Here is a 14,449-nt window from a genome sequence, read left to right on the forward strand (position 1 = left end):
TTTTGTGGTGTTACTGAACTTTTCACCCACGTGGGCGAGCAGAGATGAAGATCTGACTGCAAAGGCAAAGACCACGACCCCAGGAGGTGAGACTGCAAAGAAAGAGAAGTAAAAAAGAAGGGATTCTAAGCAGATCAAAAGGTTTTACTAAGCAAGTGTGCTGCAAGTGTGAGAACTCTCCAACATTGCTCGCTTTTTCTTTCAGGAAAGCTGTGTGCTGAACAACACCAGCAAGAAAGAAATGGGAAAGGATGCATAAACCTGGTTGTTTAAAAATGGTCCAGGGGCAAACAGCTGTATTTCTGTACTGTCCCACGGTCCTCTAAAATAAAAGTGAGGCCAGAGAGGACCAATTTTTATGGGTGTCCCAGTACAGGGAAATCACACTTCATGCAAACCCAGCTACTGCCCAAGGAAAGAATCCCCTTGCATGGAATGCCCACAGGCTTCAGGCACTGCTCTGGTGTCAGCAGATGCTGGACAGTCACATCTCAAAGCAGAATTCTGGTCCCAAGCTCAGAGCTGTTAATCTCAGAATAGATTTTGCAACCCCTGAAGTTGCAAAACAGCTCCTGGTTGCTATTGATATGGATTCACTCAGGCTGTGGTTCAACAGCATGATGTGAAATTTCGTTTTTGCTACTGCAAGGACAGCCACACAAAGATACGTGTGATCTCTTATGCAGCTCATCCTGCACTCAAGGCTCTGGGAAATACCTCTGACAGCTAAACCTATGAGACTGTGCTCACCACTCTCAGCTCTTCTGAATGATGGGACTCTCATCCTGATGCCAGCACTGCTGCTAAATTAGCTACATCCACACACCTGAGTGCCAGCAGGTATATAAAGGTACACCAGAAAGGTAGCCCAGAGCACAGATTTAGATTCAAACCTCTAACAAAGATGTCTGAAAGCTCACTATAAAAATAATGGGATTTCATAGAAGTGTAAGGGATCTAAGCAAACTCCAGGCAGCGTCAGGGCAATTATTTTCTTCTCAGGTATGTACCTTTCACCTTTTTGAATCTCAGTGAATGTGCAACTATTTTCTTTGACGTTCCTCTTCTATTGTATCTTCTGCTGGGTTTTCTGTTTCTATCAATGTGTCAAAGCCATCTGTCATACTGCAATAGAGCTGACCTACAATAAACAGGACAAGCCTTTGGAGTTTCCCTGTAAGTCTTTGCCCACACTTACTAGACGTGTGATACTAAGTGTCAGCACCTCAAACATCTACATCCGTGCTGGTGCAACTTAGCAGGTCACTGCCCATCCCCTGGTTGCTGGTGATCTGCTGTCTATGTGTGCTTAAACCACTGCTGCACAAAATAAATGTGTCTGCTTAGAACTCCAGGTATGAGTCCTGCTGAAGCAGATAATCAGGGAGACAGAAAATGACACAGGCTTAGTATAAAGGCAGGCTGTGAGAGCTGGCACAGTCGGGTACCACAGCTCTGCCCAGAAATGCCTCCTTGCTGGGCAAGGTCGATGCTGTCTGTTTGCACAATGCATCCATTTTTGCTGGTAAGTAGCTGCTCTCTCATACTTCTTTTTTCTTTTTTTCCTTTAGCATCTCCACACATTTCCCTGTATATTTGCATGGCAATGCAAGCGAAATGAAATGTGCACTCCTCACAAGCAGACAGGAACCAACCACTGAGATTATCGTTTGACTTCAGCTGCTGCAAATTCCTACCAAAGGTAAATGCTATTGAACCAAATGAGGGCTATGCCAGGACAGAGTGGGATGTCTGCAAGTCAGCCCAATAATACAATTTGAGCTGAGTTCCTCTGTACCAATCTGCTAGAAAATAGCAATAGTGTGAGCACAGCACAGGGAAAAAGACCATCTTGAACATGTTCCAGCAGTGGGGATTATGCACAGAGTGTGTCCGGCAGTGGGCGCCTGGTCTTGAGATTTCAATAGCAGCACAGAGAATTGTCACATGCAAGAATACCAATCTAAAGACATCTTTCATCTTTGTAATTACAGTAATTTAGCAGGAATTTCTGATAATCAGAGGAAAAGAAACCTCCAAAGCAAACTTCCAAGCAGACAATGAGAACTGCTGGACATGTTTCTTTCTCCTGCTCCAAATGTGAATAAGGGTTCAAACTAGTGAGGCAGGAAGCTGCACCCAGAAGGAAGATGCACAGCATTGTCGTGATGCTGCTAAGGAGCCAACCATCTCCTCCTCCAGCCCAAATTCAGCAAAGTATCTGCCACGTTGTTTCATAACCGTGTACTAAACATAGTTCACTTTGCAGAGGCTCTGTCACAGATTTGGGATATACCTACTGAATATGTATTATTTAATGTTTATGTTAAAGAGGCAGCAGCCTTCCATCTAGGCCTGAAAACCTAAAACATTCCAAATGTATTTAATACAACACCAGAGTAGTTGTCATTATTTACTATTTAAGTATCTGTCAAGTGCTGGCAGTGTTCTCAAAACAAGAATCGGGTCGGAGCTCTTTTATTTCCAATGGAAATGACTGAACTTCATTCAAAGCATTTCAGCTTTTGACCTGTCAGAACCCATATGGGATGAAGAACAGAGCGAATTATAGAGCAACAGCAACTTCTACTGTGCCCTAATTATTGTTTGAAGTTGAAATTGAGCACTCACACAATCCAGGCTCAAGTAAAATGCCTTTCCTAATTGGAAAAATGGCAAGTTCGGTGCATTCTTTGCTGCAATATAGCTGCTATGTATATTACCCAACTGTGAGCTGAAAGTGAAAACAGCTATAAACGCATATGAATCAGCTTAGATGATTTTTATCCAAGTTCAGACAGGCAAACTGGATTGTTAAGCTGTTTTTAACTTACTGTCCTGTGGTTAAAACAGAACTGAGATAAGGAAACGTACATGTGTCAGTTCTAAAGCTGGCACTGCTCCTCTAACATATAAATAAAATTTAAACAAATCTCATTCCCATAAAAAGCCAGATTCTCCAGGCTGGGATAAAAATGCTGTTTCCTACTGCCATAAATGTTCTGAAAAGCACTTTTCTGACATAAAACTCATGTTCACCTGCTTTGTCCTTGCAGCATGGTAGCAATAACACCTGAGGGTGTTGGACAACACCTCATGAACCGCTGTACAGATCAGATGCAGCAGGTGAGCATCCAATGCTGTCTGCAGCAGGGGTCCCTGACACTACAGGATCCAAAGTGGAAAAGAAACCCTTTTGTATTAGGTTCAGTATCAAAACAGAAATTTTGGTGAGTCATCTCAAAAAAAATCCCCACAACCCAACAAAAACCCTCAGATGTTTTAGTCTGAAAAAAAAAAATCAATGGAGGCTTCAGCTTTGGAAGCCAATTTGGAACAAAAGGCAATGTAAAAAATCAAGCTGTCCCAAGGGCTTCAAAGCCCATTAATGTCTTGCCTGCATACTCTGTAGAAGAGCTTAATGCAAGCCCTAGCCAGCTATTAGTATGTGCTAATGAGACTCCTGCTACTGCCAGCTCAGGACAAGGACTGCAGGATTTCTTAAGGAGAGGTAAGAAGGCAATGCTGACAATCGAGGAGATATCATGGAGAGGCCTTTCTCCTCTGGTTCCCACTAATTAAAGACTCTTCTGTGGCTCCTTTCAAAAAGCTTCTCTTTAAAACCACCATTTGTTGTGGTCCCCATGGCTTGCACAGAGACAGGGTGTACACAGAGGTCACGCTGCTGTAACTGCAGGCTCAGCGCTGCATCACATTTCAGACCAGACCTCACCCACACAAGGATCCCACTGGTGCTGGGGCACAGTCTGAATATCGATCTGTCAAAAATTATCTGCACTGAACAAATGAGCAAGTGAAGCATCTCTGGAGAGAACATGAGAACTGAGAACTAAATTCTGGGAAGGCTTGTAGGGTACTTACATTCACGGCATATGAAGTTAAGGGCTAAGTCACTGTAGTTAGACACTGCCCCACATGCAAGGCTGCCCAGCCCACAAGGAGAGATGGGAGCATCTCTGTGTCCAGGATGGATATGCTTGGAGATGCCTAATCAGCAGATTTTGTCCATATGCTCCATGGCACTGTGGGGAGGAAGCCCTGAGACCATGCCAGTATCCAGCACGGCCTTTCATACTCCAGGCAATGCATCCTATGCTCTGCCCTACCTGGGGCCATCCTCTTACAACCTCATCTGAACAGCAATTAACACTCAGTTTAAGTTCTGGAAACAAAAACACATCATCAGCACAGGGAAAATGTCAGTACTGCCCTCGTTGTGTTTTCTGCAGTTGGTACAGAGAGACTCACACACCCAAACTGCAAGAGCCATAGGAAAAATACAGATCTCTTGCACTGCACCACATAATCTGTGTTGAGACAGCAATGCCAGCAGATACAGTTTATCACACAAGACTGTTCTCACACAGCACACCACAATAACCTTGTGCCTTATTTGTGTTTTGCATGAAAAGAGCAAGCAACATTAAATTCAATCAGAAGTGAAAGCAGAACCCATTCTAACAAATGGGTAGATAGCAAGAGCCCTGGTTCTCCTCTTGGCAACGATCACAGCTCCCCTTAGGGGTCAAGCAGAGCTGGGAGTGCACAAGACTGGAAGAGGGCTCTTGGAGAACAGAAGAACCCGCTTTAAGGACATGACACAGAGCTACAATAACCAGGGAGAGAGAGAAGTAGAAAGAGACATACTGGAGAAGCTGACCATTGCGAAATGCTGACACCGGTCTCCTGTGAATTCGATCGGACACCTACCGAAAGAAAGAAAACCAGAAAGAAAGAAACAAGATAGCAAAATGACACCCAGGCAGAGCGAACTGAGGCCCCTTTCCGATCCCTTTCACAACTCCTATCTGTCTGCTGTCAGCCTGTGCCCTTACCTGCAGCCCTAAGCCCTAGCCCAAAGCTGACACCAAGAGCCATCCCTGACTAGACCACTCTACATCCACCGCTGTGCCCAGGAGGTTTTAAGTAGTGTGGTGCAATTTTTGTCTTCAAACATACTTTGCTTAGGATCTGGCATGTACAATCGCAAAGGCAGTTTCTCCAAACATCTCTGTCCGAAGAATCCATTTGGACATCTGGAGGGGAAAAGGGGAGAAATCACAGAACATGTCTGGCACCATTCTTGAGGCTAAGGTCAAAAATAAAAAGTGCATTGTGATGAATGGAAAAAAATAAATGCTTCATGCGCATAATTACTCTCTGCTTTGCTTTAACCAGGCACCTGTAACATTAGCATTGCAGCTTTATTCTAGGCCTGGATCTTCAAGCCACCAGCAAAACCCCTCCTTTCCTCTGCCTGCCTCCTTCCTTCTCACCTGTAGAAGCACCGGGATAGGAAGATTGAGATGGGCTGGATGCTACTTGGAGCCACTATCTAGACAAGACTGGCGAGGAGCACCACAGAGCGGTGAGCAGCTGCTCAGGTGACAGCAAGCATCGTGTAGGGCAAGCGTCCTTCATGCCACTGCCCCTGGAAGAGCTCACAGAGTGTTCCAGGGAGAAAGGCTGTGTTGTGGTTAGAGAGAAAGCATGTGCAGCATCTCTGCGTTAACAGAGAGAAAGGGACAGAGAAGAAAGCTGAGCCAGAACAGGCCTCATGCACTGCCTGGCTGCAAGGTCTTGCAGGCTATCCCAGTCACCATGAGGAGATGGGCTGGGATGTGCCAGCTCATGGGGTGCTGGGAAGTGATGGGAGCTCAGCACTGGGCGGCCAAACGCCTCTTTCCCTGGAGCTGATCTCCCTCCCTTGCTTCACATCTTTCAGCATGACTTCTCAGACAGTCCCTCCAAGTTTATCCCTACCTTTCTCCATGTCCCACCTCTACCTGCCTACCCCACCCAAGCTCTCCTTCTGAGCTTCACAGGGTTTCTTCATAATACCCAGTATTCTAACTTGTTTTCCAGCAGTTCTGCAGGCTTCGCATCTTATCAGACTTTCCTCAACCTCGACTGTGCTGTGCCCATCCCTCACCTACGCCTCAGGTCCCAGCTGTTCAACAAAGAGCCCAAAATGCACTTCAGAAGAGAGGACCGGAGCCCTGAAGCTGAGGCCAATGGCTTAAGTCCTTGCCTGTCCAGTGTGAGTGACAGCAGACAGCCAGAGCAGCCTCAGCACAGTGCCAGGCAACCACACTCAGCATGCACACCTGGCTAGGTGGAGTGAACCAGGCCCAGGTCCTGGTGCAAGTCCCAGCCCTGCAGGTGTGACCCAGTCCTGTCTGCCAAGGGACACGAACGTCTGCTCACAGTCTGTGGCACGGCAAAGAGAGGAGGAAGCGATGGTTTCAAACTCTGTGATGTTTATTATGATCAAAGCTTTGCAGTTCAAAAGCGTGTTGGCAGATCAGTTCTGTGCTGTTGCTCAAGGGCTACAGTAGCATTTGTTCTTCTTGCCAGATTTACATTTAGATGGCATGTTATGGATATGCAACTTCAGCGGCAATAAAAGAAGCCAAGACAGAGGAACTCCTGTTTCCCTCTACTTAATGGAACACAGGCAGTGTTTTTCAGCAATTAATTTCTCTTATCAAGAGAGAGGGAGGCAGCGAGGTAGAAATGAAGAAAACTTTCATTTTCAGTAGTTCTCGCTCATTGTGGACACACACAGGTAAGAATCATGACGTGGAAGGGGGTGTGACAAGCTCTCAGTGCCACCGTCATCTGTACAAGCCCTAGGGCACAAAACCCAACTGCAAGGATACAGCCTTCTCTGAGCTGAAGGGCTCCCCTCCAAATGGAAGAGGTGAGGGTCACCTGAGGACTAGGAAAGAACTTGTTGGCTGCACTCGAAGAAGTGCCACGTGGAACAAGGCAGGTCAGAGCAAAAAGACCTCTCAGCTCTGGCTGTGGCCATGACTGGTGGAACTCAGCCTATGCACAGAGGTCTAACCTCTGCCTGGAGACCCGTACTAACATGCTTAGGGCAAAACCTGAGGCATTTGCTGATACACTAATGCATCGCTGTCACAGGCTCCTAAAGGAGGTCATCCTGAGGACAACCTGCTCCTACTCAGAGGTATCCTGAGCTCAGGTGAATTCTGGATGCTTGTATGGGACCTATAGATACATCTCTGAATGCTGCGTGATCCAAGGTGTACAAGATATGGCTAACAGAAGGCTACGTGATTTCTCCATCCCATATACTGGCCTTCTCCATTTTGTGTCCACAGCTCCACACCTGTCTGTCTTTCCTCTAAGGAAAGAATTTCCCAGTTCTCAAAGGTAAGATGCCCCACGTCCAGGGGACATTTCACCAGCTGTCCCTCTCACAGAAGGAAGCTCTGAAAGGGTCTGCATGACTGAAGTGTCTTTTACACTTGATTTCATAATGGTTTTCTTTTTTTTTTTTAAATGTGATTCTAGGATGTTCACCCCGGAGTCCATGAAAGGTAAATATAGTAATAATGTCATTTCAAGTCAGGGTGCCGGCTCCAAGGGGTTACCATCAAAAGGCCTGGTGACATTCCTTGTGATGAAGCAGAGGAAGCTGGTACCGGGAGTAGAGTGAAGATGCCCTGCTGACAATCAAAGAGGCACTTTGGTGATGAAGACTCACAAGGACAGCCCTGGTGAAGCATGACTTTAGAGAAGCCTTTAAAAGACTGCACTGGAGTTCAAACAAAGCAGCCAAAACAGATGTCGTCTTCCCAATCCTTTCTTAAGTTTATTCATCATCACTGACACTCATGAAGTCACTGAATAGTCTTCAAGGACATCCAGTTTAGCTTAGGATGTGCTGGCCATTTGTCTGTGATCTGAGATTCAGTTCATGTGTGTGCTGTGGGCACCCTGAAGGGAGTTAAGGGTGCTCACGAGTGAAGCAGATGTCTTACCCAGCTAAGGAAATGGACATTTTGTCTGAAGGGAGCTAAAACTGCCTCAGATTCATGTTTGCAAGATATCAGCCATGGCTAGAACTTGAATGTGACTGAAGTTGCATGCTGCTGAGGGAAGACTGAAAATCAACTGGAAACTGGTGGAAGAAAATGAAACCCAGAAAAATAAATTGGTGAGAAGTGAAAAAGCAGAACAGAAAGGTGTCAAACAAGCTTTGATGCCATGACAGCTCCATGTAGCCCATCCTTAGATCTCAGCCGTCAGCTAAGCGTGGGAGAGGAAAAGAACTTTCTAGATGGAAGGCAATAGATAACAGTCATCTCCCTGTCTAGGGCAGCTCGGGCTTTTTATCTTTAGTTGTTAGTGAATCAGCACAGGGAGAAGTGACAGAAAAGCAGCTCTCATAAACAGGAACGCCTTTTGTCACCTCCCAGCCTGTCAAAACGATGTGCTTCCCAAGCAGTCCCATGCAGAAGGTGTGCACTGTGAGGCTGCTCAGAAGCCACAAACGCAGTTCTGTCTCCTCTGGGTCCTGATTTCCCAGAAGAGAGCTTGCTGGCAGCATCAGTCACCAGGATGACTTTGACAGCATGTGCTGCACATGGTCCCCTGTTTGTCACTGGGCTGGTGAAGGTGAAGATTTGTTATTTATTACCACTTCTCCGGCTGTGACATCTAGGAAGGAAATTTCCAGCATGCACAGCACATGAGTCTCATATTCTAGACAAGCAAAGCAAATGGAAGGGACTCCTTCTGCATGTAAAATCTGCTGTCTCCTGCATTACAGCTCTGTGGGCAGCTCTTCTTCAGCAGCTAAGCTTATGATCTGAGTGACACACCTGAAATGTAAAGCTTCCTAAGACCCAAAGTCATGCAATGGTCTTTTATCATGGCTTCCTTCTTCCTGCATGTCTGACTCTAGCCAAGCGATTTTGGCTGGTTATCCAAGCAGAATGAATGGCAAACTGTTCCTTCAAATACTATCTTTGGACTCCCTAGTCCACTTACCAGCCCTGCAGAGGCCGGACATGCCTCTCCTTTTGACAAGGGAAGGGGTAAAGTTGTGTCTCTAGGAACAGTCTTGAAAGGTTTTAAGGTTGCAACAAGTTTCAAAAGCAGCACCTTGCCCCTTCCAGCTTGTGAGCAGAATACCCAACTGCCTTGTTTGACCACATCCCTCTGTGTCTAACGAGTTAAATGCAAATTAAAAACCATTCTCCACTTGCTACATATGAAACTTTCCTACTTGCAAATACTATCAACAAGACTGGTCTGGAATTTTTCTACTTAACTTCTGTTGTTGCTGGAAGATGTTCAATAAGTTCAGTCAGTTTTGACCAGATCCTCAAATTGCTGGGATTTTTTAGGCTTTTTTTTTTCTTTTCCCACATTTCAAAAAATCCACAGAGGTTTTATCCATAGAGGTTTGTTTTTGAGCTCAGGATGAATTGCAGTTAATTTACATGGTAAAAAGATGCAATCATCAGCCAAAGAAAGCACCTCAAAAATTCCAAGCCAAAATGGTTTAAGTGATTTTGTCACTTCACCTTGAAACAGGGCAGAGCAATGACTATTGTCGGTTATTATTTCATTATTAACCAAACAAATATGTAAAATAAGATTCCTGCTGGGAGCAAAACATTTTCTGCACCTCTGCTGACCTAAATCTTGCAGGTGTTGGTCTATTTCCTTTGCACCCTCAATTATGCCAAATGTGGTAGCTCTCATAATGCAATCCATGCTACAGAAGAATGTAAACAAGCAGGTGCATCAAAATAACAAGATAAGGAGAAGCTGAAGCAGAAGGACACAATGCACTGATAAAAGGAAACGGAGAAATGTCTCAAGCACGTTGCTTATCTGTGCAAAGGGCTGAAAAAGAAGACAGTTCTGTCATTGTCCCCTGACCAGTCCCAGATATCAGGCTCTTGGAGAGCTACAAAACACTGGACTCCACAGAACCACTAATGGGTAGAAAAGAAAGTGACCAGATTAAATGCAGAGGCCTTATCCAGAGCAGCTAATCAAGGCATGTTTGCTGTATAGTGGAGTCCAATCCACAGGGACACCCACTTCTAGACTCCGTGATGATAACAGTGCAGCTCCAACCGAGCTGTGGGAGCTCAGTGGGATCAACACTGTTGTCTTCACTGAGTCTTGCTGTTGAAGGATCAGCTTCCACACTCCAAATGTTCTCAAGGGTCTGCTATAGTTACATGTGCATTAAAGGGAGCACGCTGAGCTGGATGCATAGAAAGACCACTTGAACACAGAAAGGTACCTGATCTCATTACCCAAGATAAACAGAATACAAAACATAATAAACTAGTCGTGGTTCATGAGACCTGGAATAGTATATGGTGATTTTCACCCCCAGCTCAACACTGTGAGCTCTTCAGGGAACATGTAATTTTGTTAAATGTAGAAAGCCCAAACCCAGAAAGTCAGCACCTGGGAATCCTTCAACCTGACTCCTGCGAACACAACCTGTACAGCCTGATCATGGGGGTGGAGGTTGGTCTTAAAGCTCTTTAAGTCTTCTAATCCTACACAGTTTACTAAGGTCCTGCCCCAGAGTACCAGCCACTTCAACTGCATTAAACACACCGAAGAATCATGTAACAGAGGAGGGCTGTGCAGAAGAGAGATGACTTTGTTTCTTTGTTTGGCTCAGAAGACCCCAACTGAAGATGATGTGTGCCAAGACCTAAATGGGAAGAAGAATATTTCTGCTGTAATATATACACTAGCCCAACCCTGTAAGACCTGGCACTCAGTGATAACAGATGAGAGCAGCCTCAAACTGTTCCAAGTTGTGCCAGGAACCCAACAGGCTCCAGGATGGAGGCAGGCCCACAGTCAAAGGCTGAAAACCTTCCCAAGCTCTGAGTTCAGTTGGACGCAACATCTCTGTTCATGTCCCAGCCCTTGAAAATTGCTTGTGTGCATCCGTTCTGCAGGCACTCCAATTTGCTGTACTCAAACTCACAGCTTCCCTGCTGTTACGGTGGGAAACCAGACTGCCCACCTTCTAAGGCCTCTCTGAGCAAAATGGTCTGGAGAAAGGTCAAGAAATTTTTCTGACAACAAGAGCCTGGGCTCTTTAATTTTCCAAGGCCGTTGGACCAATTCTGTATGTTCCTTGCTCAGCAGATTTCTGGGTTTGTGCCACAAATTTGTAGAATATCTGAGGCAGATCAGACTTCCCCAATTAACTTCCAGGTGGTCTGTTTGCAGAGTATGCATAAAAGCACAGATTGTATCATATTTGGGTATCCTTTAACACTAGCATGTGTAGAATTTACTTCAAATTAAGGACTGATTTATGCAAGCACAAAATCCAAAATAGACACACTGCCTGGCACAGCTCCAGTGCCGTTCTGGGCTTTTCCCTGGACAAAAAACTGCATTCTCCAAAGTCTAGATGAAGCGTATTGAAAAGGGAGAGAGGAGGTGAGTTTGCAGGCAAAGGATGAGCTGCTGTTTGTTCCCCAGAATTTAAAAGACCGGGAGGAATGTATTTCTGGGAAGCCTGCTAGAAAATAATACTAAGCGGGCAGCTGCCAATTTAGGCAATATCTGTAACAAAATATGCATGAGCCACTTCAGAAGAAATCAGTTGAGAATCAAGCTGGTCTTTCTTTGCTCCAGAGTGCCAGGCATAACATCCACAGCAAGGATCTTCAATGAAATCTGCTTGTGATTACAGAATGATGACAGGTAGTGAACAAGAACTCGTTAAGATTCTGTCTTCTGAACGCAGTGAAAAACCAGTAGTATCACACTGAGGCCAGGAATGCTGGAATCTCCACAGCACTTGGTGAAGGAAGACTGCAAGCCAGCATACAGTGCCAGAAGACCTCCAGGGCTGTGATGACTCTAACCAGAATAGCACAGTGGGAACAGCGAATGGGTAGATATGTCACTGCTGGCTCAGGAGGCTCACGTGGGTCTTGTTTGTTCTCTGCACTAAGACATCTGCAGCAGCTGTATGTGGAAGGACCTAATGATATCCTCCATGCCCATATCTCAGAGCGATGGTGTGGCTGGCTCCCATGCTACAGGTCAAAGCCTGAATCTTTTCCCCCTTCTCTCATTTCCTCTCTGAATCCAAATCACTGCATCTTTCACACACAGCAGCTGATCTCTTGCCTTGGTGCAACAAGGAATGTAACTGTATGTACATAAAACTTCCTCTATAACTGCACATTTCTGGAGTCCCAGAAACTCTAAGTTGTATCAGTTCAAAATCCAGGATTTATGTCTTCAGTCTATGATTCGATGACAGAATCACCAAAGGAGAATGAACACCCAGACATTTCCTCCAGAAGTAGGATCAGAAACAACTGCTCTGCACGGAAGGTGTTTGGGTCCCCTGGGCTCCTGTTAATGCAGAACTGTCTTTTCTGGCGATGAATGGTGACAGTGCAGATCTTCAAACACCTTCTTTTGTTCAGCATTTGCTGCCCTTCCACATTCACCAGTTCAGTTCCCATCTGGTTTTAGCAACTGGTATCTCTGAACCCATTAGAAACAAATCTCTTTAACATTTGCAAGTAGGAAATCATGGCTTCCAAATTACGTGAGATAAGTACGTGCATGGCACATAAAACCTTGATGGAATTTGTCACTGAGCTTCCCCTCTGCTCATCAGCTGTCATAGCAGCCTCTTTGGAAGGCAGACGGCTTCTTCATAGGGCAGGAGTTACTTTGGTTAAATCAGTCTGTCTGCTGAAGACACTTCATAATTACCACGTCTATCCTTCACAAGGGATAATAGAGCATAAAGATTATATCTGCATACAGCAGGGCCTCAGGTAACTCTTGCTATAATTAGTAATTTATCTGATCTGAGAGTCTTATCTGGATTCAAGTTTTTTCCAAAAGAAATAGCCCCAAGATCTGGCACCAGCACCTTGCTCAGAGATAGATGTTGAACCATACACTCCTCTAGGCTCAAAGGGCTGAGCCTCCCAAGCATGGGAACACTGGAATTATTGGGACCTTGGGGGCTGCACCTACACCAGAATAGTGGCTGTGTCTTCCCCCATGTTTCAGTGGAGGATTCTGTCCGAATGAACTCATGGTGCCACGGAGACATCAAAGGCAGTGACAACAATCCTAAAAGACTTCCACTTTGGTGTGGAAGGGCTGCTCCCACCTCACACACATGGAAAATGTGGAGGACCACAGCAACTAGTTACTGTCCTATGTAGCTTCCTTTTTGTCAGAAGAGATAAGCCCAGGAGGACTGGGAGATGCTGTTGATACCATGACCTTTCCAACACATCTGATCCTTCACTGGAAAGTGAGAACACAGGAGCCCAGCAGAATGCATTTCCATGTGGCTTTTCCTACTCCTGCCAAAACAGCGGAGCACCAAGAGTGCAGGGGAGTTGTGCTGAGTGTAGTCCAGCTCACAGCCCTTCCAGGAGAGGTGATGGCTCATTTCAGATTCATCCTTCAAGGCCTGAGGAGGCAAGTTGTCTGGCAAGCATCACACAGTAGAGCAGCAGTGGGCCTAGGTTCAGATTCACTGACCTCCACTCAGAGGTCAGAAGAAAACCATCAGCTCTGGGCTTTTCCAAGCTGGGCACAGTGGTCCCATGAGCACAGCCTCACCTCACTCAGTGGCTGGGCACAAGCCATCAGTCCCTCTCCCAGGCACCAAATCAGGCTAACTCCACAGGAGCCCAGGGGCAGGCAGAGGCGTGCATTGGCTTGGATACATCTATCTCCACCACCTAATCAAACTGTACGCTCATCCACATCAGGTTTGGAGGGTGAGCCAAGATGCTGCTGGGCTTTTAAACTGGGATAAGTTTGAACCAGAGGTGAAAATCTCTCACATTCTATTCCACATCCTCAGACTATGCGGCTCCACTTTAATCCCACCAAGAAATTTCATTTTAAGGATAAATAATGCTTCTCCTTGCTATTTTTCTTTTCTTTTGGACTTTAGTATTTGAAAGTTAACAATAAACAGCCCCACAGCCCGTCGCATAGGTAGGCACACAGTAGTGAAGAGCTGTGTGCTAAATCTGTTTCTGGGCCCATGAGAAGCAGATGGGGGGGATAAGAGGCAGGTCTCTGCCAGGCACCCCTCTGGTGGCTGTGTCCTTCTGCTCAGAGGACAGGAGGTGTCAGCTGGGGGCAAGGAGCTTTGACACAGCTCAGGGAGAGCTCAGGGACCCGACCTTCCCTGAAGCTGCAGAGGAGAAAGGGGAGAAAGAGAAAGGGAGGAGCCAGGACAAGTGGATTCATCTAAGAAAAAAAAAGGAAACAACAGGAACAGCAGTGGCACTCACACAAAAAGAAAACAGAAACCTTCTTCCCCTTCCCTCGCCCTTCTACATTCCCATTCTGAACCTGCACAGCTCAAACTGCAATTGCCAGCATTTCAGAGCTACCTCCCCTGCAGTTGCACAGAAGTCTCCTCTCCCACAGCCAAGTAATTTGCATGTTGACACAAGAACTACACTCACTTACTTGCAAGACAGCTGATTAATCCCTTCGATGTAGTAGCATACTCCTCCATTGACACAATAGGACTTGGCTGTTTCGTTGCATTTTCTAGCATGCCCAGACCAGGACGAGAGAGTTGTGGTTACTGCAGGGGAAAAAAACACAC

General features: G+C 45.9%; 1 protein-coding gene across 13 annotated transcripts in view; it reads right to left on the minus strand.

The window, feature by feature from the left end:
- Positions 1-14,449, minus strand: part of NRG2 (neuregulin 2) — a 126,757-nt gene that overhangs the window by 15,654 nt on the left and 96,654 nt on the right. For 7 of the 13 annotated variants that reach the window (XM_085519354.1, XM_015876269.3, XM_015876268.3 and 4 more), the window contains 2 exons: positions 14,308-14,428; positions 4,669-4,727 (listed from right to left, as the gene is read on the minus strand). In XM_085519354.1, coding sequence (XP_085375480.1) covers positions 4,669-4,727; positions 14,308-14,428 — 180 coding nt within the window. Of the gene's footprint in view, positions 1-4,668; positions 4,728-4,980; positions 5,058-14,307; positions 14,429-14,449 lie in introns of all 13 variants that reach the window. The other 6 variants (XM_085519353.1, XM_085519352.1, XM_085519359.1 and 3 more) reach the window with 2 other exon arrangements.

Source organism: Coturnix japonica, chromosome 18, assembly GCF_054131305.1.
Source record: "Coturnix japonica strain WE chromosome 18, WE-NBRP24, whole genome shotgun sequence".
NCBI classification, from domain to species: domain Eukaryota; kingdom Metazoa; phylum Chordata; class Aves; order Galliformes; family Phasianidae; genus Coturnix; species Coturnix japonica.